This window comes from Geotrypetes seraphini, chromosome 3, assembly GCF_902459505.1.
Source record: "Geotrypetes seraphini chromosome 3, aGeoSer1.1, whole genome shotgun sequence".
Lineage (NCBI taxonomy): Eukaryota > Metazoa > Chordata > Amphibia > Gymnophiona > Dermophiidae > Geotrypetes > Geotrypetes seraphini.
In genome coordinates, this window is record NC_047086.1 from 267819396 (window position 1) to 267842307 (window position 22912).

The 22912-nt window shown below is 50.5% G+C and overlaps 1 protein-coding gene across 9 annotated transcripts in view; it reads right to left on the bottom strand.

The window, feature by feature from the left end:
* Positions 1-22912, bottom strand: part of B3GALNT2 (beta-1,3-N-acetylgalactosaminyltransferase 2) — a 345788-nt gene that overhangs the window by 317153 nt on the left and 5723 nt on the right. The window contains exon 1 of one of the 9 annotated variants that reach the window (XM_033936241.1): positions 15283-15343. The exons of the other annotated variants lie outside the window; for them this stretch is intronic. Coding sequence (XP_033792132.1) covers positions 15283-15310 — 28 coding nt within the window. The 5' untranslated portion in view covers positions 15311-15343. Of the gene's footprint in view, positions 1-15282; positions 15344-22912 lie in introns of those variants that run through there. 9 annotated transcript variants of the gene reach the window in all.

A 22912-nucleotide genomic window follows, 5' to 3' on the forward strand; every position in this document is an offset into this window, starting at 1 on the left:
AATGAAGGGAACGCATACAGAAACAGGTTCGTCCAGTCCATCAGAAAAGCATCAGCCTTGAGTCTGAGAGGGGTGTAAACCCTGGAGCAGAAGCGGGGCAACTTGTGATTGAGGGGGGACGCGAACAGATCGACGTCCGGAGTCCCCCAACGAGCAAACACCTGACGCAGGGTCAAGGAATGGATGGACCACTTAACCGTAGAGGCCATGTGACCCAGGACGACCATCAGGAGCCTAGCCGGGGCCAAAGACAGATGGGCCACCCTCTGGCATAAACAAACAAGGGTCTCTCGACGAGGCCGAGGTAAGAAGGAGCGGAGACGAACCGTGTCCAGGACCGCTCCGATGAATTCCAGAAACTGGGACGGACAGAGGTGGGACTTGGGGAAGTTCACCTCGAAGCCGAGACTCTAAAGGAGCAGGATGGTCTGATTCGTTGCACGCAGAACTTCGTGACGTGAGGACGCTTTGATCAACCAGTCGTTGAGTGGGCAAACACCTGCAGGCCACGGAGATGCAGGGCCGCAGCTACCACAACTAGACATTTTGTGAAAACCCTCGGAGAGGCCGCCAGGCCAAAGGGACGAATACTATATTGGAGGTGGAGATCCCCCACCCAGAATCTCAGATACCGGCGAGAGGCCGGGTGAATCAGAATGTGCATGTACGCCTCCTTGAGGTCCAGTGAGCACAGCCAATTCCCCTCGTCCAAGAGGGGGTACAAGGTAGGAAGGGTGAGCATTCTGAACCGTTCCTGACCAGAAACTTGTTCAGAGCACGGAGATCCAGGATCGGACGCAGATCCCCTGTCTTCTTGCGTACCAGAAAGTATCGTGAATAAAATCCGGTATTCCACTGGTCCGGAGGAACTTCCTCAACCGCCCGAAAGCGAAGAAGGGCCTGAGCTTCCTGCAGAAGGAGAGGCAGCAGAGATCGGGCAGAAGGAAACTCTCTTGGAAGAAGGTCCGGAGGCATGTGACTGAAGTGAAGGGAGTGCCCCTCCCAGATGATTGAAAGCACCTAACTGTCAGTGGTAAGACTTTCCCTCTGGGTATAGAAATGATAGAGACAACCCCCGATGGGGAGGATGAAGGCTCCAGGAGGAAGGGAGCCTGAAGGCTCAGACTGGAATTGTCAAAAAGACGGCCCAGGCTTCGCCGGAGCCAGCGGCTGGGCCTTAGCTTGTCACTGCTGCTGTTGTTGTGGCCGCTTGGAAGGAGGACGAGAGAACGCAGGAGTAGATTTCTGCGGATACCTCCAAAGAAGAATTTTGTATTGCTGAGCCAGAGGGATCTTCGGCTTAAGTCTCACCAGAGAAGCGAAGGACCGTTCGTGTTCCAAGAAGCGCTTAGTGGCTGCCTCTATGGAATCATCAAACAGCTCAATACCCACGCAAGGGAGATTGGCAAGACGATCCTGGAGATTCGGATCCATGTCCACAATCCTGAGCCAAGCGAGGCGATGCATAGCGATCGCAAACGCCATGACCCTCGAGGATGACTCGAAGGTGTCATAGGCCGCCTGAAACATAGCGGCAGAGCTGGGAGAGGGTCTCCTCGAGGAGATGAAACTCCTGACACCGAGAATCTGGCATATCCTCCCGGAACGAGAAGAGGGCGTCCACACAGAACCGGAGGTAGGACGTGAAGATAAAATTATAGTTGAGGACACGGTTCGCCATCATCGAGTTTTGATAAAGACTGTGACCAAATTTGTCCATCGTACGGCCCTCCTTGCCCGGAGGGACGGCAGCGTAAACCTTCGAGGGGTTGGACTTCTTCAAGGAAGACTCAACCACCAAGGATTGGTGAGAAAGCTGAGAACTATCAAACCCCTTAACCGGGATCATCCGGTAACGGGACTCCAACTTGGAGGGAATGACCATGACCGCGTAGGGGATCTCCAGGTTCCGGAGAAATGTTTGCCGGAGAACCTGGTGAAATGGCAAGCGCAGCGCCTCATGGGGCTGATGATCAATACCCATTTCCGCCAGGAATTCCTGGGTATAACGGAACTCAAACTGGAGGTCCAGGTTCAAGGCCCTACCCATGTCAGAGATGAAATGAGTAAAGGAGGAGTTTCGAGAAGAAATCCCCCTGAGGAGACCCCGAGCGAGATCTGGGGGCAGCAGAGAAAGAGGGAGAAATTTCCCTCTAATAGTGAGCTGGGGCCTCGGAATCCCATGAATGGGAGATTGAAGAGGCTCGACTAAAATGTCTGGGGGGCGTTGAGGAACGACCCCGTGCAAGATGGACCGGGGAGGACCCCGGAGTCTGAGGAATCAGCTGGCGGAGCCTCGGAGAAGACGGGGCAAAGGAAAATTCCTCCATCACTTTCAAAGAAGACCCTTTAGAGGCTGACATCTGCCTCGATGGGGAACACACACTGGAGTCCATCTCGAGGACAAGGGTGTGCCTGGAAGGCTTTGCGGTTGGAAACCTGCCCCGAAGGGGCGGAGAAGACCAGAGCTTTTTAGGAGGGGTAAGCCTCGACACAGTAGTGGGCGAAAAGCGGGCCCCTGTCCTGGACCCCCGAAAAGTCACAGGTGACTCGAGGGATGAAGAATCGCTCGAGGGAACCCGAGTCTTGCGAGCATGGCCCTGAGATACGAGAGAAGGAAGCTCAGGCTGGTCAGACCGAGACTGGGTCGAGACCGAGGTCAGAGGCGTCGAGGTCGGGACCAGTTGGCTCACTACCGAGGAAAGCTGCATGCTAAGTATAGCCTTAAGCATGTCCTCGAACATAGGCACCGAGACCAAAGGCTGTTGGATCGTAAGTGCAGCAGTGCGCTCCTTCGGGGGCGACCTCGAGGAAGAGTATTCCCTACCTGAGGAGGCACGCTTAGAATGATGTCTCGAAGATGCCGACGAGGCGGCACTTACATGAGACTCTGAGGCAGGCTTCTTTGCCGGCACACCTGAGGAGGCAAGAGGAGACTTATCCGAGACTGAGTAGCAGGAGGAGCCGAGGCCGGAGCCTTTGAGGCTGAGGGGGACTTTGAGGCCAAGGACTTCGAGGCCGATGCACCCAACGAGGGCGCCGAGGCCAAGCTCGAGGCCTGTCCCGCAGGATCCATGGGGCCAAAGAGTTGGATAATCTTGGCCACCCTCCGACAAGAGCCCGCAGTTGCAAAGTCGCACAACATGGACACGGCTCAGCGCGGTGCTCCGCACCGAGGCACTCCACACACCAGCGATGAGGGTCGGTGATGGAGATAACCTGGTTGCACTTAGTACAGTTTTTAAACCCGGAACAAGGCCGAGACATAAGAAAAAGGACGGCCGCGGCCCCGCGAGGCCAGGCAGCCAGAACAAGACTGCTGAACCCGGTCAAAAATATACGAACGGAAAAAATGAAAAATAAAGACACGGGCACAGCGACTTAAGTGAAAGTAACCAAATAAGCCGTGGTGCAAGAGGGACAATGACATCGCGCGAAGCAAGGGTGCAGTGCTTCTGGCTCCGCGGAAAACATAGAACTGAGGCCACGCTGAGGAGACGCATGCCCTAGGTTGGGCGGGAGGGGCACATGCGCAGGCCAATCGCAAGCTTGAAGGTCTTCAAGCAAGTCTGCTTGCAAAAATATCCGCTAGGGGGCTCCGTCGGTGACGTCACCCACATGTTGAGAATATGCTGCCTGCTTGTCCTGGGATAATTGTGGATTTATACTACTATTCTATAATAGCACAATTGTTATTATAGAATCCATATTTAGCATCTCAGCACCCAACTTTGGGCTTCCTTTATAAAATTACCCCCAAAATCTCCATGGCTTCAATTTAGCTGCAATTCTGACATTTCATTAAAGGCAATTCTATTGCTGCGTACAAGTGCACTACTCACTATTCTATATACTAGAATATAAGTGTATTTGCACATAACTGTATGGGGGACACATACAGGTGGAGCATGGCCAGGACATGACATGTCTCTCACATGTGACACTTACAAAATAACGTCAGCATGCTTAACTGTACTCTTCTGGATGCTGACACAGCAGTAAAGAATGAAGCTTTTTGGCTGCTAATATATTTGTGAAATTTTGATAATACAGTATGTATAAATAAGAGGAGTTTTTTGACCAATTAATAAAAAAGAATAGCATGTAATGAGAAAGCAGTAAAATGTTATATCGAAGATATTTACTGGTGATATCTACATTAGTGTAAGGCTCACAACTGGCATACACTTTGCCTTTGGTATAGCCCAATCCTATTCTCACCTATCTCCAACTTGGGAGGATGGGCTTAAAGCACAGATAGCCACTCCCAAAGCTGCAACAGCTTCCTGTCACCTCTTCAGGGGGCAAGTGGGCAGATTGCTGGAATGAAAGAAAGAAGCTGTGCTTCAGCCCCTTCGTTCTCCTTCTTAGGCCCAGCCCTGGTCTGAGATAATGCTGCTCCTCGGCAACAGAAATCAGACTTGTGCAATACACTGTTGTGCATTTAAATATAAATGGTCTGCTGGGGAAAGTGATCATGTGATACTAGAGACCTGAGCAGAAGATGAATTCCATGAAGTAATCCATTACAATGTTAAAATATAAGGAAACAGTTGTACAGCTTTCAGAAGTAGACATAAAAGAGAGATTTTGAAGGTAATTTTTAAGGTATATACGAGTGTAAATAGCTTAGACCAGTGTTTCTCAACCTTTTCAAGCCAAGTACCCCCTAAGCCTAACAAATACCAACTGAGTACCCCCGGCCAAACTCCACCTCAAACCCCACCCAAACCCTGCCCCAGGCTCGCCCAAACTTCGCCCCTGACCCTACCTCCATAATAATAATACTGTACTAATTGTAATACAATTTCTTCCATCCATTTTTCATATACACACAATATAATCTTAATAATACATAATGGTAACCACAAAATTAAAAAAAGCACAAAGCACACTATATGCAGAGAAAAAGTTAATTATCATTTATATTCGGGGGTGTTTACAAAGATGTCAAGGCAGATGACTTTAAAATATGCAATGTCACCTCAGTAACAACTATAGAAAAATAGACAAATATAGTGCAAAATATAGACAACAGATATAAATTCTCAAATCTGACACATTTTGATCACTAAATTGAAAATAAAATAATTTTTCCTACCTTTGTTGTCTAGTGATTTCATGACTCTCTGGTTGCACTTCCTTCTGACTGTGCATCCAATATTTCTTTCTTTCTTTCTATTCCCTCCCTCCCTCCTTCTTATGGCCCAAGTTAGTGCCCCCTTCCTCCCTCCCATGTCCCAAGTTAGTGCCCTTTTCCTTCCTCTCTCCCCCCGAAGCCACGCCAAAGCCTGCCTGCCTCCAAGCCAACCCACCGCCAATATTTCCTCCCCCTGCCCATCACCACCCGCTGCATTTAATTATACACACACACACACTCACACCCCTCTGCTACCGCAACTCCAAAAGGAGAGAGAAGGTCTGGGCCAGCCAAACATAACTCCAAAAGGGCCAGGCATGTGCAGCAATTGCACACCGCAGGCCCATAAGTCTTCCCTACTGACGTCAGAGAAAAGGTCTGGGCCAGCCAATCGCTGCTTGGCTGGCCCGGACCTTCTCTCCAACATCAGAATTGATGTCAGGGGGAAGGCTTATAGGTCAGCGGCGGTCACCGCAGGTTGAGAAATCCTGGCTAAGACTTCTATAAAAAGATCGCATACGTTTGTGAAGTATATGTCTAGGCATTCCTGGGGGCAAAGAACATATGAAGTTTGGATGGCACTGGCATTTTATAAAATATACACACAACATAAGCATCATTGAGGTGTTTATCTGGCTTTCCCTAGTTGGGTGATACCCAGCCCAGTCCAACTGATTTTACTGATTATCTGGCTGCCCTCTCCAGAGTTTCTCCCTTTCTCTTCTACTCCCACCCTCCCAGCAAGAATAGAAGTTGTAAAGGATTTCAATCTCCTGGACTCTTTTGTAAACAAAAAAGCAACTAGCAGGGGGGAAATACTCCGCAGAATAGCACTTGGTCACCCTTCAATGAAGGCTCTCAACAAAATATTCAAAGGCAAGGAGGTAACACTCCAAACAAAGATCAGACTTGTTCACGCACTCATTTTCTCAGTAGTCAGTTACATATGTGAAAGCTGGACACCATAGAAACAAGACAGAAAGAAGATTGATTCATTTGAGCTTAAGTGCTGGAGAAGGATTTTAGGGTGCCATAGACCGCCAGAAGAACTAATAAATTGATTTTAGAAGAGATAAAACCGCTATGTCACTCGAAACCCAAATGACGAAGTTACAACTGTCTTATTGGTCACACCATCAGAAGAAAGAGATCACTGGAGAAGGATATTATGTTTAGGACGTGGCCCGTCAAATGCGTGCAGGACATTGGCGCACCAACAATTCTGCCCCGACATTTTCACACAGGACAAATGCGCACCACCCCCAATACCTTCCCATTTGCATTCAAATTCAAAGGAAGCACAGCCGGGAGCGAAGCAAAAGGCCCGGGAACCTGGAGCTTCCCAAGAAGACACTTGATCTATTGCTGCCTGGGGGCAGGGATATAATTGGTGTTTGTATGGGTGGCAAGGGGCAGTATCTGCTAGCTTGCGACTGGAGTGATTCTTTGTATGTTTGAATGGAGATGGTGATGGGGTAGTTGTAGGGAGAGGGAGGGCAACTGTGTAATAAAGGGGAAGGAGGAGTGGGGTGTGTATGTGGTGGGATGTAAGAGGAGGGGTTTTGAGTGTCTGGTCTGATGAGACATGGGTGGGAGACGTTTCCTGAAGTCATGGAGGGACGTAAAATTGGATGGGGAGGGGGGTGCAGGTGAGGGATTGGTTGGTGGTTCTGAGGAGGAGGGATTCTGGGAAGGGAGTTTTCTGGGAGGAGGTTTGTGGACTGTGTGAGCCATGGGGGTGGTCGAGATGGTAATGCAGTAAGGGTCTGCAGTTTTAATGTACATGGCCTCGCAAGAGGCAGTTACTGTTGAAAGAGTTTAAACGTTTACATGTTGATGTGGGTTTGGTTCAAGAAATGCATTTTTTGAAGCCTGAGAGAAGCTTTTTCTGCTAAAGAATTTGGGTTAAAGTGTTGGGCCTCCAATAACCAGGAATGGGGATTGTCTTGAAGGTCCATACTAATAAAAAGAGTGAAAAGATAAAGAAGTGGCTTAGATGGGTGGGATCTTTGAATGGCCAGCAAGTCACCTTGGTGAATATCTATGGTCCTAATAGTCAACAAGGGGTGTTTTTCTGAGGAACTGCTTCCGAAGATCTTGGCAGTTAAGTCGGGTCAACTTATAGTGGGAGGGGACTTTAATCTAGGTTTGGATCCCAGGGCGGATTCTATGGGCAGGGGAGGGGAACAGTTAAAATCAGACCAGAAAAAGGTGCAGATTTTTATGGAAATTCTTAATGTGGAAGATGGGTAGAGGGGAAAGCACTGGGGGGGGGGAATAGGGAGTATTCCTCCTCCTCCTCTGTTCATAATTCTTATTCAAGGATTGATTTCATTTGCCTTGATAAAAGTTGGGGGGGGGGGTAAGGTTCGGTCGGCGGAGATAGAAAATATCACTTTGTCTGATCATGCGCCTGTATGGATAGAACTCAGTTGGGGGGCCCCTTGGCCTGGCACGCGATACTAGCTGTTGAATGAGAGACCCTTTGGTTGTGCGTAAGTTGGAGGGGGCTATTATGGATTTCTTGGAACATAAAAATGTTAACGAGTTTGAAAACAGTGCTGCGCAGGGAACTTATTTCTATCGCGGCCCATTAAAGGAGAAGTAGAGAGGTGGAGGAGCGTGCTGTGCAGGAAAAGCTCTTGAGATAGGCACTGGGAATGAGGCTACTAGGCGTAGGATTCAAGAGCTTCAGATGAGCTTGGACAAACTGGAAGATGAGACCATTCAGTTTAATTTGGAGCGTCTTCACCTTCGAAACTTTTGAGTCAGGTAATCGTGCGGGCAAGGTTTTAGCTCATAGGCTGAAAATGAGACAAACCCATTACCACAGATAGGCTCTGCACTTTCCCTGCTACATCTGGAGAAGTGAAATGTGTGTGTGTGTGTGGCAGGGGGGCCAAGAGTGAAAAGAAGGGCCCCTTTAACAAAGCTGTAGTAGCGATTTTCCTGCAGCAAATACATCAAAGCCCATTCAATTCCTATGAGCTTCAGCGCATTTAGGGAGTCTTTTACTAATGCTCGCTAGCCGACTTAGCACACGTTAAATATTAGCGTTCACTAAATACTAACGCGCCCATTATATCCTATGGACGTGTTAGCATTTAGCGCGTGCTAAATCAGCTAGTGCGCCTTAGTAGGGGCGTTTAATTTTTGAAAGGGTGACTATGATAAAATGAGGAAAATGGTTAAAAAGAAGCTAAAAGGATCAGTTTCAAAGGTTAGGACTGTAAACCAGGCATTGATGTTATTTAAAAATACCGTCGTGAAAACCCAGAACAGATGTATTCTACGTATGAGCAAAGATGGAAAGAAGAGGAAACGAGAGCCAGCGTGGTTAAAAGGTGAAGTGAAAGAGGCTATTAAGAGCAAAAAAAAAATCCTTTAAAGAATGGAAAAAGGATACGAATGAAGAAAATAGGAAGAAATACAAGCACTGGCAAGTTAGATGCAAAGCACTGATAAAGACAGCTAAGAAAGAATATGAAGAGAAACTTGCAAAAGAGGCAAAAACTCATAGCAATTGTTTCAGGTACATCAGAAGCAGAAAACCTGTGAGGGAATCTGTGGAACCGTTGGATGACCAAGAATCAAAAGGTGCGTTCAGGGAGGATAAGGCCACAGCGGAAAGACTGAATGAATTCTTTGCTTCGGTCTTTACGTAAGAAGATCTAAGAGATCTATCTGATAAACACCAAAAAGTCCAACAGGACAAAGAACCCACAGGTATAAAAAGCACAGTTACTTACCTTAACAGGTCTTACCACGGAAAGCAGGCAGATATTCTCTACACATGGGTGACGTCAACTATGGAGCCCCGATCGGACACTCTCACAAGCAAACTTGCTTGAAGATTCTTCAAGCTTGCAAGTGTACCGCGCATGCGCGTGTGCCTTCCCGCCCTAGCCAGGGCTTGCGTCTCCTCAGCGTGGCCTCAGTTCAGATAGCTAGCAAAGAAGCCAACCCCGGGGAGGTGGGGAGGTTGCGAGAATATCTGCCTGCTGTCCCTGGATAACACCTGTTACGGTAAGTAACTGTGCTTTATCCCAGGACAAGCAGGCAACATATTCTCTACACGTGGGTGACCTCCAAGCTAACCAAAAAAGGGATGGAGGGAGAGTTGGCAATTTAGAACAGATTACGCAAAACAGACTGGCCTAACTGGCCGTCTCGCCTGGAAAAGATATCCAGATAGTAGTGCGAGGTGAATGTATGAACAGAGGACCATGTGGCGGCCTTGCAGATCTCCTCAATGGGAGTGGACCTGAGGAAAGCAACAGACACCGCCATCGCTCTGACTCTATGCCCCGTAACCCGACCCTGCAGAGGGAGATCAGCTTGAGCGTAGCAGAAAGAAATACAAGCAGCAAACCAGTTGGATAAGGTGCGCTTAGAAACAGGACGCCCCAACCGATTCGGATCCAAAGATATGAAGAGTTGGGGAGCAGTCCAATGAGCCTAAGAGCGTTGCAAGTAGAAAGCCAACGCCCTCTTACAGTCAAGAGTGTGAAGCGCCACTTCTCCAGGATGAGAATGGAGCTTAGGAAAGAACACAGGAAGCACAATGGATTGGTTAAGGCGAAAATCCGAAATCACCTTAGGCAAGAATTTAGGATGGGTGCGGAGAACCACCTTATCATGATGAAAGACTGTGAAAGGGGGATCCGCAACCAAAGCCTGCAGCTCACTGACCCTGCGGGCAGACGTGAGCGCAATAAGAAACACCACATTCCAAGTGAGATACTTCAGATGAGCCCGATCGATAGGTTCAAAGGGAAGCTTCATCAGCTGAGCAAGGACAACATTCAGATCCCAAACCACCGGAGGAGATTTGAGGGGAGGATGGATATTGAAAAGGCCCTTCATAAAACGGGAAACCACCAGATGAACAGAGCGCGATTTCCCCTTAAGCGGCAGGTGAAAAGCAGCAATGGCACTGAGGTGTATTCAAATAGAAGTCGATTTGAGACCAGACCGAGACAAGTGCAATAGATAGTCCAGCACGGACGACAAGGAGGCAGAACGCAGCTCCAGGCGCAGCACCGAACACCAAGAGGAAAATCTGGTCACTTCTGAGAGTAACACTGGCGAGTGGACCGCTTTCTTGAAGCCTCAAGAACATCCCGAACAGATTGAGAGAACTGGAACGAGGCAGTTAGGTGCTGAGATACCAAGCCGTCAGATGCAGGGACTGCAGGTTGGGATGAAGCAGAGATCTGCGACTCTGAGAAAGCAAAGAAGGAGAAACCGGAAGAGGCGGCTCCCTGACAATGAGCTGAATAATCAGGGAGAACCAGGGTTGCCTGGGCCACCGAGGAGCAATTAGAATCATGGTGGCGTGAACGGACTTGAGCGTGACCAGAGTCCTCAGAATCAGAGGAAATGGAGGGAACGCATAGAGAAACAGGCCCGACCAGTCCAGAAGGAAAGCATCCACCTTGAGACGGTGCGGAGAATAAATCCTTGAACAGAACAGGGGCAGCTTGTGGTTTAGGAGGGAAGCAAACAGATCCACCTACGTGGTCCCCCACCAGGCAAAAATCTGATGCAAAGTCAATGAACTGAGGGCCTATTCGTGAGGTTGCAGAAGGCGACTGAGATAGTCAGCCAGGCAGTTCTGCTGGCCCTGAATGTAGACCGCCCTGAGGAAGATGTTGTGGCAAATCGTCCAATTCCAAATCCTCAGAGCCTCCCGTCAAAGAGACAGGGAACCCGTGCCACCCTGTTTGTTGATATAATACATGGCCACCTGGTTGTCAGTCCATACGAGAACCACGTGGTCGCGAAGCAGGTAAAGGAAGGCCTGGAGAGCGTTGAAAATGGGTCGAAGCTTCAATAGATTGATGTGACAGCGCCGCTCCTCGCCGGACCAAGGTCCTTGTGTTCGAAGGTTGTCGAGGTGAGCCCCCCAAGCGTAGGCGGACGAGTCCGTCTTCAGGACCTTCTACGCCGGGGGTGCGTGAAACAGAAAACCTCTGGAAAGATTGAACAGTGCATCCACCAGTGGAGAGATCGTTTCAAGGAAGGAGTCACCGCAATCCGGCAAGAGACCGGATTGCGATCCCGACGCCACTGCGAGAGCAAGGTCCACTGCAGAATGCGAAGGTGAAGTCTGACAAAAAGTGTCACATGAACGGTGGAGGCCATGTGCCCCAGCAGAATCATCATGCGCTTGGCCGAGATGGTCGAAAAAAGGGACACCTGCGGGTCAGAGTCTCCTGACGAGGTCGAGGCAGGAACTAGCAGAGACGAAACGAGTCTAACACTGCCCCAATGAACTGGAGAGATTGGGACGGACATAACTGGGACTTTGGGAAGTTGATCTCAAAACCCAGTCGTTGAAGGAACAAAATGGTCTGTTGGGTCGCTGAGATAACCTTCAATCGAGACGACGCTTTGATGAGCCAGTCGTCGAGGTACGGAAAAACCTGAAGACCCTGCGTCCGCAGGGCCGCAGCAACCACCACCAGACACTTCGTGAACACCCTCAGGGAAGACGCGAGGCCGAAGGTACTGCAGATGTCCCCACCCAGAATCTCAAGAACTGGCGAGAGGCCGGATGAATCGGGATGTGCATATAGGCCTCTTTCAGATCCAGAGAGCATAACCAGTCCCCCTCATCCATTAGGGGGTACAATGTTGGAAGAGAGCACGTGAAACTTTTCCTTGACCAGGCATTTGTTGAGAGCCCTCAGATCGAGAATGGGACGCAAGTCCCTGGTTTTCTTGGGGACCAGGAAAAAACGGGAGTAAAATCCCGAGTTCCGCTGGCACTCCGGAACCTCCTCGACTGCCCGGAGGCGGAGGAGAGCCTGGGCCTCCTGCAGCAGGAGGGGAAGCTTTGGACTGTTGGAAGGAAACTCCTGTACAGGCTGAACCGGAGGCACATGCTGAAAGCGAAGGGAGTACCCCTCTCGAATGATAGTGAGAACCCAGGAGTCGGTTGTCAACTCCCACCAATGGTAAAAAGAATGGAGCCGACTCCAGATGGGCAGAAGATAAGGCTGATGGACGAAGGACACTGGCGTGCTCGGACCGGAATTGTCAAAAAGACGGTGCTGGTTTTGCCGCCACAAGCGTCTTGAGGCTTGGAAGAACGCTGCTGCTGAGGTCGCCGAGGAGACGGACGAGAAAGAGGGGGAGTGGACTTCTGCGGATAGCACCATGGAGGGAGCTTATACTGTTTGAAGGTGGGGCCTTCGCCCTCGGATGAACCAGGGAGGCAAAGGATCTCTCGTGCTCTGAAAGGCGTTGCGTAGCCGCCTCGATCGAGTCGTCAAAGAGCTCGGACCCCACACAGGGAAGATTCGCCAGGCAATCCTGCAAATTGGGGTACATGTCCACGATTCGCAGCCATGCCAAACACCGCATGCCTACCGCAAAGGCCGTGACCCTGGACGATAGCTCAAAAGCGTCGTACGCGGCTTGGAGCATATAGAGACGGAGTTGGGACAGTGTCTCCAGAAGGTGCCAGAACGCCGGCTGACGGCGAGAGGGCACATCAGAAAGGAAAGACTACAACACTTTCAGGCAGTACTTGAGATAAGAGGAGAAAGTAAAATTATAATTCAGGACACGGTTCGCCATCATAGAGTTCTGGTAGAGCCGACAACTGAACTTGTCCATCGTCCGACCCTTCCTGCCCGGAGGGACGGCAGTGTAGACCCTGGGGGGGTTAGACTTTTTCAGTGAAGATTCCACGACCAGGGACTGATGAGAAAGCTGCGACTTTTCAAACCCTTTACATGGAACCGTGCGGTATCTAGATTCCATCTTGGAAAGGATGGCCGGAATGGCGTAAGGAGTTTCCAGGTTCTGGAAGAAGGTCTTTTTCAGAACCAGATTGAGAGGCAGCCGCAAGGACTCCTTAGGAGGATGAGGGAGTTCCAACTCATCCAGATATTCCTGGGTGTACCGGGAATCAAACTGGAGGTCCAGTTGAAGAGCCATACCCATGTCCGAGACAAACCTCGCAAAGGAGGAGGTCCGAGAGGAAGAAAGGACCTCGTGAGGTGAGGATGACCCGGAGCTTTGAGCCGCCGAAAAGGATGGTGACGCTTCCCGAGAATAAAGAGCAGGCATGTCCGAGTCTCGAGAAAGGAACAGAGAGGATGTCCTGCTCCAAAACCCCGGTGAGGCAGAAGAGCTCCCATGCAGCAATCTACCAGGGGAAGAGCATGGAGTGCGAGGAACGGGAGAAGAGGTCAACTACCCCGACAGCTTCGAGGGAGGAGTCTTCGACCTCGAACCACCCACCCCAGAGAGTCCGACGGGGAGGGTCGGCAACGAAAACGAGAAGTGCGTCTTGAGCGCACCGAAGCCTCGAAATGCCTCGAGGTCCGTGGGGCAGGAGATCTACCCGGCGAGGAGAGTCCCTCGGCCGTTTCGAGGTGGAAGAACAAGCGGCTTCGGAGAGGTGCTTCGACCGAGGTGCATGGGCCGGTGACCCAAGCCTTGAAGCAGAAGGGGAGGATCCACTAGAAGAGTGCCTACGAAACCTTCGAGACCGTCCCCAGGGGGCGTCGAATGGGTGCTCAAGCTGGCCTGCCGAGAGCGAGGTTGAGGCATGAGCAAGCTGGCTCAGAACCGAGGAGATCTGCATTTTCAGGACAGCAGTCAGCATGTCCTCGAACATCAGCACCGAGACCATTGGATCAGGCCGTACAGGTGCAACAGTGCGCTCCAACGAGGGCAACCTCGAGGAAGAGTATTCCTGTTGTGTGGAGGCACGCTTAGGAGGAGGTTTAGATTGGGTACGGCCCACAGCACTCCCCAGGGAAGGCTTCACCAGCGAACCTGAGGGAGGAAGAGGAGACTTACCCGCAGCAGGCTTCATCGGGACAATCCTCCGATGTTTTGGTAGTAGAGGGTGTAGATGAAGACGAGGCCTTCGAGGCCAAGGTCGAGGCCGGAGTCGAGGTCGAACTCACCCCGGCTGCAGGATCCATGGCTCCAAACAACTCAAGGATCTTAGCCTGTCTCCAACGAAGCGCCCGCGGTTGGAGAGTAGCACAACGCGGGCAGGAGTCAGTGCGATGATTGGCTCCGAGGCACTCGATGCACCAACGGTGAGGGTCGGTAATAGAAATCACCCGACCGCACTGGGTGTACTTTTTGAATTCGGAGATAGGCCGGGACATAAGGTTGGAGCCTCGCTACAGCCGTGCGAGGTTCGTCGGCTTAGTCGTACCCAGAGCCCCGGGTCAACGACAAAGAACAAAATTTTTTTTTTTAAATTGAATTTCAAACGCGCCGCACAGCGACTCACCCAAAAGCAAAAAAAACGAAGTAAGCTGTGGTGCTAGAGGCACTCCGATCTTGCAGAGCAGAGGAACAGGGGTTCTAGCTTCACGGAAAATGAAGAACTGAGGCCACGCTGAGGAGACGCGCGTCCTGGCTAGGGCGGGAAGGCACACGCGCTTGCGCGGTACACTCCGCAAACTAAAGAATCTTCAAGCAAGTTTGCTTGCAAGAGTATCCGATCGGGGCTCCGTAGATGACGTCACCCACGTGTAGAGAATATGCTACCTGCTTGTCCTGGGATAACAGAAATGGTTTTCAAGGGTGACGATGCGGAGGAACTGAAAAATCTCGGTGAATCTGGAAGCTATATTGAGCCAAATCAACAAGTTAAAAAGTGATAAATTGCCAGGACCGGATTTTTTTTGTTGTTGTTATTTATTTATCATTTTTCCATAATATATCAAGTATCCACTTGTACAGAAAGATAAAGTTAGACAGGAAATAAATTTACAAATCAGATTATAATCTAATAACCCAAATTATCGTAACTTTAACTCAAGTCCTCAAAATGGGTCCAAAATGTAGAATCAGTGAAAATAACAAAGAAGTAAAAATAAAAAATTAAGAATTATATTGGCTGAGAAAGGAAGTCAAACGATCAATTTAAGAGTGCTTCATATTCCTCCCCCTATTTCAGTCTAGCCGCTGACAAGAAGGTTGTCAGCTAGCTAGGATCTAAGAAAACATATTTTTGCTTCCGATACACTATCACACATTTACATGGGTGATGAAGAAAATAAGTCGCCCCAAGAGTTTTAACACATGGCTTTAACAAGAGAAATTCACGTTGACGTTTTTGTGTGTTTCGTGATAGGTTTGGATACATTTGAATTTTATACCTTGAGGAGGATGCAAAGTTGCAAGCATCCTGAAAAATGTTCACAGCCCCTTGACCTGACATTATAGCATCTTCTCCCTCATGAGAAAGTCTGAAGAGTCATTGGAAGAAGTCAAGATCCCCTCAGAATGAAGTGCAGAAGGTCAGGGAACGGCAGGATGAGAACTGTAGGATCTGTAAGAAGAAAGAAATTCTCCTAGGAAAAATCAAGTTTCGCAATGTAAAGAGGAGTATACCATGAAAACAGTATTAACTCCATGCAACGTGAGCGAAATACATATGTCCTTTAAAGTGAATACGTACTAGACGCAATCAAGATGCTGCATCTACCGCCCCGTGGAAAACAGCATCCCTAACAGGTATCAGACAAAGCTCACATTGCTAATGAGAGCTTCAGGGATGAGGCTAACAGCCACACAGCGCGTGCTCCTCCGTGGGTTTGACAGAATAGATAACTGGCTCCTGGTTAGAAGGAGCTGTACAGCCCTTCCTGTCTGGTCGGGGGGTCCTTCTAGCATGTGCCATGAGAAAATGGCGACAGGAGAAACCAGCATGATAAGCATGGAAGTCTGAAGTCCAGGCCCCCTCAGAAATAGAGAAAGAGTCCTGGCCGCAGGAAGTGTCATTATGCCCATAGAGACAGCCTGAACTTGGAAACTGTTAGTACTACCTTTAGGCATATATATCCTATTCCACTACTAGACACATGCAGCACAGCACAGAGGCCCAAATAAGAAGGACAGTTATCAACAGACAAGCCACTGCTTGCCCTGTATTGGTAGCATGGAATATTGCTATACCTTGGGTTTTGGTCAGGTACTAGTGACCTGGATTGGCCACTGTGAGAACAGGTTACTGGGCTTGATCTGACCCAGTAGGCTATTCTTATGTTAGTAAAAGACCGCTTTACTGCAGGAGAATCGCTACTGAAGCTTTGTAAAAGGGGCCCTAAATCAGGGAGATGGAGAAGATTAAATCTTGATAGGGGACCTCCAGTTTGCCTAGGAGCCAATAGAATGTTAATCCAGTGGGGAGAGTGCAGCACAGTGGTTAAAGCTACAGCCTCAGCACCCTGGGGTTACGGGTTCAAACCCATGCTGCTCCTTGCGACCCTGGATAAGTCACTTAATCTCCCCATTACCCCAGGTACATTAGATAGATTGTGAGCACACCAGGACAGACAGGGAAAAATGCTTGAGTACCTGAATAAACTCATGTAAACCGTTCTGAGCTCTCCTAGGAGAACGGTATAGAAAACTGAATAAATAAAAATAAAAAAAATAAATGATGCCATTTTTATGACATTAGGGCACTGCCTCCTCGAGATGAATGCTTATGTTTATAATCCAAAACAACCAGCCTAAGGTAACTAAAAACTACAATCCAGGAATATTATCTTGTGCACCTCCCTGTCAGCTACATCAAAGAATGAGTTCTCCTAGGACAAGCAGAATGAGTCAGCCACATATGGGTGTTGTCCCAACAGCTCCCAATTTGCGGATAAGCTCTCCAATAGCTCATAAAGATTTTTTTTTTTTTCCTCTGAGCACTTGCAGTGCCCGAGCCCCACTGGGCATGCCCGAGTACTACCCATTTCCCCCTGCTTCCCCCTAATCCCCAGTCTTTAGTCTCCGCCCGTTCCCATCGGTCGGATTTTCTACAGCTCTCCATTACAACTTTTTCTACCATTATAACTTTTCTACTTACCATCTTGAAGATGCCAGAAACATAAAAGAAATGCCCGGGATGCAGGAAAAGGATGAGTACACTGGATCCGCATGAACTGTGCGTCCGCTGCTTGGGTCCAGTGTACGAGGACCAGTGTTGCTTGCATTGTGCCCGCCTGTCTCCGCGCGCACGCAAGCTAAGGAAGAGGGCATTGAGAAGACTTCATGAAGAGAAGTGAGGCCCGAGAATCTTCAGCAGCAGCGGGGGATTCACAACCTACACTGGTAAGGAGCTTCCGGGATGCCCTTGCTCAGCTACTCCCCCTGCCTGCACCGGCCCGGCAGAGAAACCTCTCCCGGAGTCCCTGCATGCTCCCGCACACAGCCAGCCCCTGCAGGCAGCCGATCGGGGTTTCGCCCTCCAACCCGAGAGATCTCTCCCGGAGTCCCTGCATGCTGCCGCATACAGCCAGCCCCTGCAGGCAGCCAATTGGGGGTCACCCTCCAGCTCCAAAGGTAAGTCCTATCTGTTTGCTTTTGAGAAACTTCTGATAATCTCCTGCGAGGCGAGGCTCCTTCCTCCTCCCAATCTGAACAAAAGGAGAAAGAAATTTCCATGCTTCTTTCCCTCTGGGGGACCTGCAGACCTCTCCCATCTCCCTGACCCCCACCTCCCCCCCGGGAGGACCCTCATGTCGGGAAGAACCTTGGCAGCACCAGGAGTCTGCTTTTGAGAACTCCATTAAGCTCCGGAGCTCAGCCATGTGCAGGGCAATGGGCAACCAATCCCAGAAGTGTCCCTCCTCCCTGCCTCAACAACCAGCCATGATGGAAATCGCTGGCAACCAATTGCAGCACAGACTTTCCCTTCCTCCTCGGCAACAGGGGCAGTCTTGGAGAGTGGGGGTGTTGATATTATCAGTGATGCGGCATGTCAGACCATGCCTCCCCAAAGGTGGGAGTTTGAACTGCTCAGCCTCAGGAGCTGTTTCTTCAGGAACCTAGGCAGAGTGCTTTCCACAGTTCACAGCCAGCAGGAGGGACACTGCTACTATCTATTATTTCTATAGCGCTGAAAGGCATATGCAGCGCTGTACAGTTTTAATATACAATAGATAGTACAGCAGGAGAAGCCCACACAGGAGGCATCATCACCACTCCTCTTTCTCTGCCTCCAGGAACAACGGGAAACGCAGCCAGGAGCACTGGCACAGATGAAGGGGTGCATCCTGCCCCCTCTCTGCAGGCTCACCTCCCCCTCTCAAGCAGGACAGAGAATGTCGGCGGGGGACATGGAGCCACCCAACCAGTCAAGTGGAGCAGCACATGAACCTGTGTACCACCAGGGTTGGACCAGCAGCAGCAGTTAATCCTTCCTGCTGATCCAGCAAATCTCTCAGCGGGCAACACCCCCCCAATGCCCCCCTTTAGAGAAAGCCACGCACAACATGGCGCGTTCCAGCGGCATGCCATGCACCCAAGCAAAGGAGGAACAAGCAGCAAACCAGCCTTCAGCCACGCCCCAAGTCACCCCCAAAAAACAAACAAGGACTTACCCCCAGAAACTCACAGCCCTTTTCAAGATCCATGTGGGTAGACCACCAGTACCCAAGACAGATTACTACAATGCCAGGACCACTTCAGGCAGGCGGTGCTGATTCCAATCCACAAGAACCTCCTGGACTGCAGAGACAAGATTTGGCAGACTCCTTCCTCAGGGCAACCAACATCAAGGAGACTGGAAGTGAAGTATCAGATCCTTCCGGCCCGGGGGTTCGACAACCCGCAACTGCCACACAAGGACATTGAGGTAGCCTCAGAGCTCAAGAGAAACAGGACAGCACAACCCCCCCTCCAACGCCCCGCCAGCGAAGGACCTGAAAAACCTGGATTCCATGGGGGAAAAGACCTTCGAGGGTGCAATGCTGAGCACATGAATTGCTGCATTCCAGTTCCAAATGCTGCTTTATCAGGAGGCCATAGAGAGAAAATAAATAAATAAATAAAATAAAACTGGGACTCCAGCTCACCACCAAGCCGGTCCAGGAGTCTCTCTCATTCCTCCTCCATGATTTAGAGGAATGCAGAAAGCACCTCTCCAAGACAGCCTTTGAATTCTTTGAAACATTCAGCCGCACTGGGGGGAACAGCCGTCCCTGCCCAGCGCTTAGCCTAGCTTTGTGCCCGGGCGATCCAGGATGAGTCTCTAGCAAATACACCATGCACAGAGGTTAACGTGTTCGGTGACAAGGTTATGGAGACAGTCAATGACACCAAAGATGACTTCACCACCCTCAAAACCCTCTCTTCCAACGGCTTAGAACACTGGGCACACCCATGAAGACACCAGAGGAACCAATCTCGCATGTCTTTCAATGCCCCCAAGTGATACCCCAGAACACCATACTGACAACAGTCTGTGCCCCAGCGCTCGCAACAGTAAAATAACTGCTACGCAAACAAGCGCCACCCGAGGGACAGGAGCAACCAAGGGCAGCCCTCTCCCCAAAACAAAAACAGAACCTTTGACCACCCTCGGGCCCAGCAGGAGCCGGGGGTGGCAGGATCAGATTGTCTGCGAATACGTGGCCCAGGATCACTACCAACCAGTGGGCCCTCAGCATCATCAAGCAGGGATACCGAATTCGTCTCCACTTCCTTTCCCCCCCCCCCCCCCCCGAGTGGGCAGGGCTCCCTTCATCTGACGACCCCTTTTTTTCTGCAGCAAGGAGAGGACCTGCTTTGGGCAGAATCAATAGAGGCGGTGCCAACCAGAGGAGATCACTAAGGGGTTTATACTCCAGGAACTTCCTCGTCCCCATGGACAAGGACAAATGCTCGATCCTGGATCTTTGCAAGCTCAACAGGTGCATACACAAGGAACGATTCTGGATGCACTTTCTGGGTACAGTCTTGCCTTGGTACAGCCCGAGTATTGGCTAGTATCCCTGGACTTACAGGATGCATACACTCACGTGCCCATGCACCCAGCCCACAGGAGGCATCGTCGTTTCAAAAGCCAAGACAGACACTTCCCTTTGGACTCTCAACGGCTCCAAGAGTGTTCACAAAGTGTGTGGCCATGGCAGCAGCACATCTTCGCCTTCAGGAGGTGTGCGTTCTCCCTTATCTCGACGACGGGCTGATAGTGGCCCAATCTCCAAGGGAGGCACAGCCGGCCCTGACAACCACCATAACCCTCCAAGAACTGGGGTGCCTCACCAACAACAACAAAAAAATCCCACCTGATACCCACCCAGAGGACACCATACGAACCAAGGCCTTTCTACCAAACTGCCGGATCGACGCCATGACATCCCTGGCCCATTGCATCTCGGCCAGCAGCTCATCGTCAGCACGCTCCCTCCTGCGTCTCATGAGCCACATGGCGGCTGCAGTTTTTGTGGTCCAGCACACCAGACTACACACGAGACCCCTGACCTCAGACGTCACTGGAACCAGCATAACCAACCATTGACCACCCAGATACCCATTCGCCAACCGGAGCTCAGGGCCATAGGGAATGCCCTTGAAACCTTCAAACAATGGGCGACAGGCAGGGCAGTCCTCATCCAAACAGACAACCAGGTGGCCCTGTACTACATCAACAAGCAGGGAGGGACAGGGTCAGCTTCGCTCTGCAAGGAAGCTTGCCGCATATGGAAGTTCGCCAACTCCATTCAATACCCCATCCAGGCAATGTACCTCCCGGTGGAGCAGAACAACCTGGCAGACAGCCTCAGCCGCCAGCTAGATCCCTACGAGTGGCCTCTCAACCCAGCAGTGACGAAGATGATCTTCAGCACCTGGGGCACACCGAGCATCGACCTGTTTGCAACAGAACTGAACTCAAAATGCACGACCTTCTGCTCAATGAGACTGACCCATCGCCGTCTCAGCCCCGACGGTCTGTCTGTGAGTTGGAACCACGGACTCTTATATGCCTACCCACCAACACCTCTCTTACCCAAAGTCCTGCAGAAGATCCTTCAGGACAGAACAACTGTGATCATGATTGCCCCGTTCTGGCCCCAGCAACCACGGTTCTCGTTCCGGCAACGGATATCGGTTCACCCACCTCTCCACCTCTCGATCAGTGCAGATCTCATAACACAACACGGGAGCTCTACCCTCCACCACGACGTGTGTTCCTTAGCCCTGACTGCATGGAGGTTGAGAGGATGAACCTACCACAAGACGTGGAACACATTCTTATGACAGCCAGAAAATCCTTAACAAGAAAATGCTATGGTTTGAAATGGAGAAGGTTCCGCTACTGGTGCACAGGCACGCAGCAAGACCCCTACAACTGCCCCATACCGGACATCCCGCAGTACCTACTGAGCTTATCTCAGGGGGGCTTAAAACCCACTTCCATCAAGGTCCACCTAAGTGTGATCGCGGCGTACCACACTGTCTTAGACAACACACTGGTTTTGGGGGCACTCAGTAATCGCAAAATTCATGAAGGGACTGTCCAATCGGCATGGCATTTGTGGTGTTTTTGTCGGGCATTGTTGGGGCAGGTCACGTCGGTGAGGATGGCTGAGTTGGAGCTGAAGGATGCGGGCAAGGAGATGCCCCCGCCCTCCACCCCATCATCGTCGTCACTCCCGTCGCCGGGGAGAAACCGCCAGCTTCGGCCATGAAGAGGAGCGACCCCCACGACCACCACTGCCACCGCGAGGGGGAGGCCATGGTTGGCCTGGACGGCACGGTCGTTGAGGCGCCGCACACGGTCAGAGAGGCGCGGTGCCTGTCCAGAAAGGAGACAGATTCATCGAATTTGGCATGCAGGAGGAGGGTGTGAATGTCTCAGACGAGTTGAGGACCGGAGACACTGGATCTGGGGTTTCCGGTATGCTGACTAGGATCGGATGACACCTGGAGAAGTTTGGCAGCCAAAGCAGTGAAGTCATTTCAAGCTGGACTTCAGTCTTGACTGTTTTGATTTTATTTTCCCTTTTTTTTTAGTTTATGATATATTTTTTAATCTCATTCATTGTTTTGCCACTTGTTTTGTTTTATTTTATCATTTAAATTTCATTTAAATTTCCCCAGAATTCTATTGTTTCAACGGTTCTCCCTTCTGCATCTATTCCTATCTCCCCTCTTTTCAACCTTTCAAAGTCCTTTAGATCAGTGTTTTTCAACCGCTGTTCCGCGGCACACTAGTGTGCCGCGAGATGTTGCCTGGTGTGCCGCAGGGCCACCATCAGGGCAGTATTACCAGTCCTGCATTCAGGGGCCTGGAGCTGACAGGGGGCCCGGACTCCCCCAGGGTCCTAGGCAGTGTTCTAAGGCAGGGGCGCCAGTAGCTCGCCAAGGCAAAGTGAGTCGATCACCCAGGACTCACTTTGTCTTGGCGATCTAATCTATAGAGCCGATAAGTCTTCTTCTCCCCGACGTCAATTCTGCAGTCGGAGAGGAAGTTCGGGCCAGCCAATCGCTGCCTGGCTGGGCGGAACTTCCTCTCCGATTGCAGAATTGACGTCAGGGAGAGCATGCGTCGGCGTCGGCTTTGGGGCCTGTTATCCATTGGTGGGTCCTGTTCCCCGATGGCAGCGGCAGTGGCAGTAGCTTGGGGAACGGCAGGGAGAAAGAAAGAAAGGGGGCAGGCAGGGAAACAGAAGGAAAGAAGAGAAACAGAAAAAAAGTAAGAAAGGTCAGGGAGAGAGGAAGAAAAAGTTGGGGGAGGGAATGAGGTGTGGAGGAGAGAAAGCATACAGGCTGATAGAAGGGAAGAAAGATTGGATGCACAGTCAGAAGAAGAAAGTGCAACCAGAAATCACAAGACAAGGTAGGAAAAATGATTTTATTTTAAATTTAGCAAAGTGGAGGCAGTATTACCACAGTTTTCAAAGGAATTTGCCCAAATAACTTAATAGTTAACTGGGTAAATTCCCAGAGATGAAAACTTCCCTTCACTTACTATGCACAGTTCTGAATTTATATCTGCTGTCT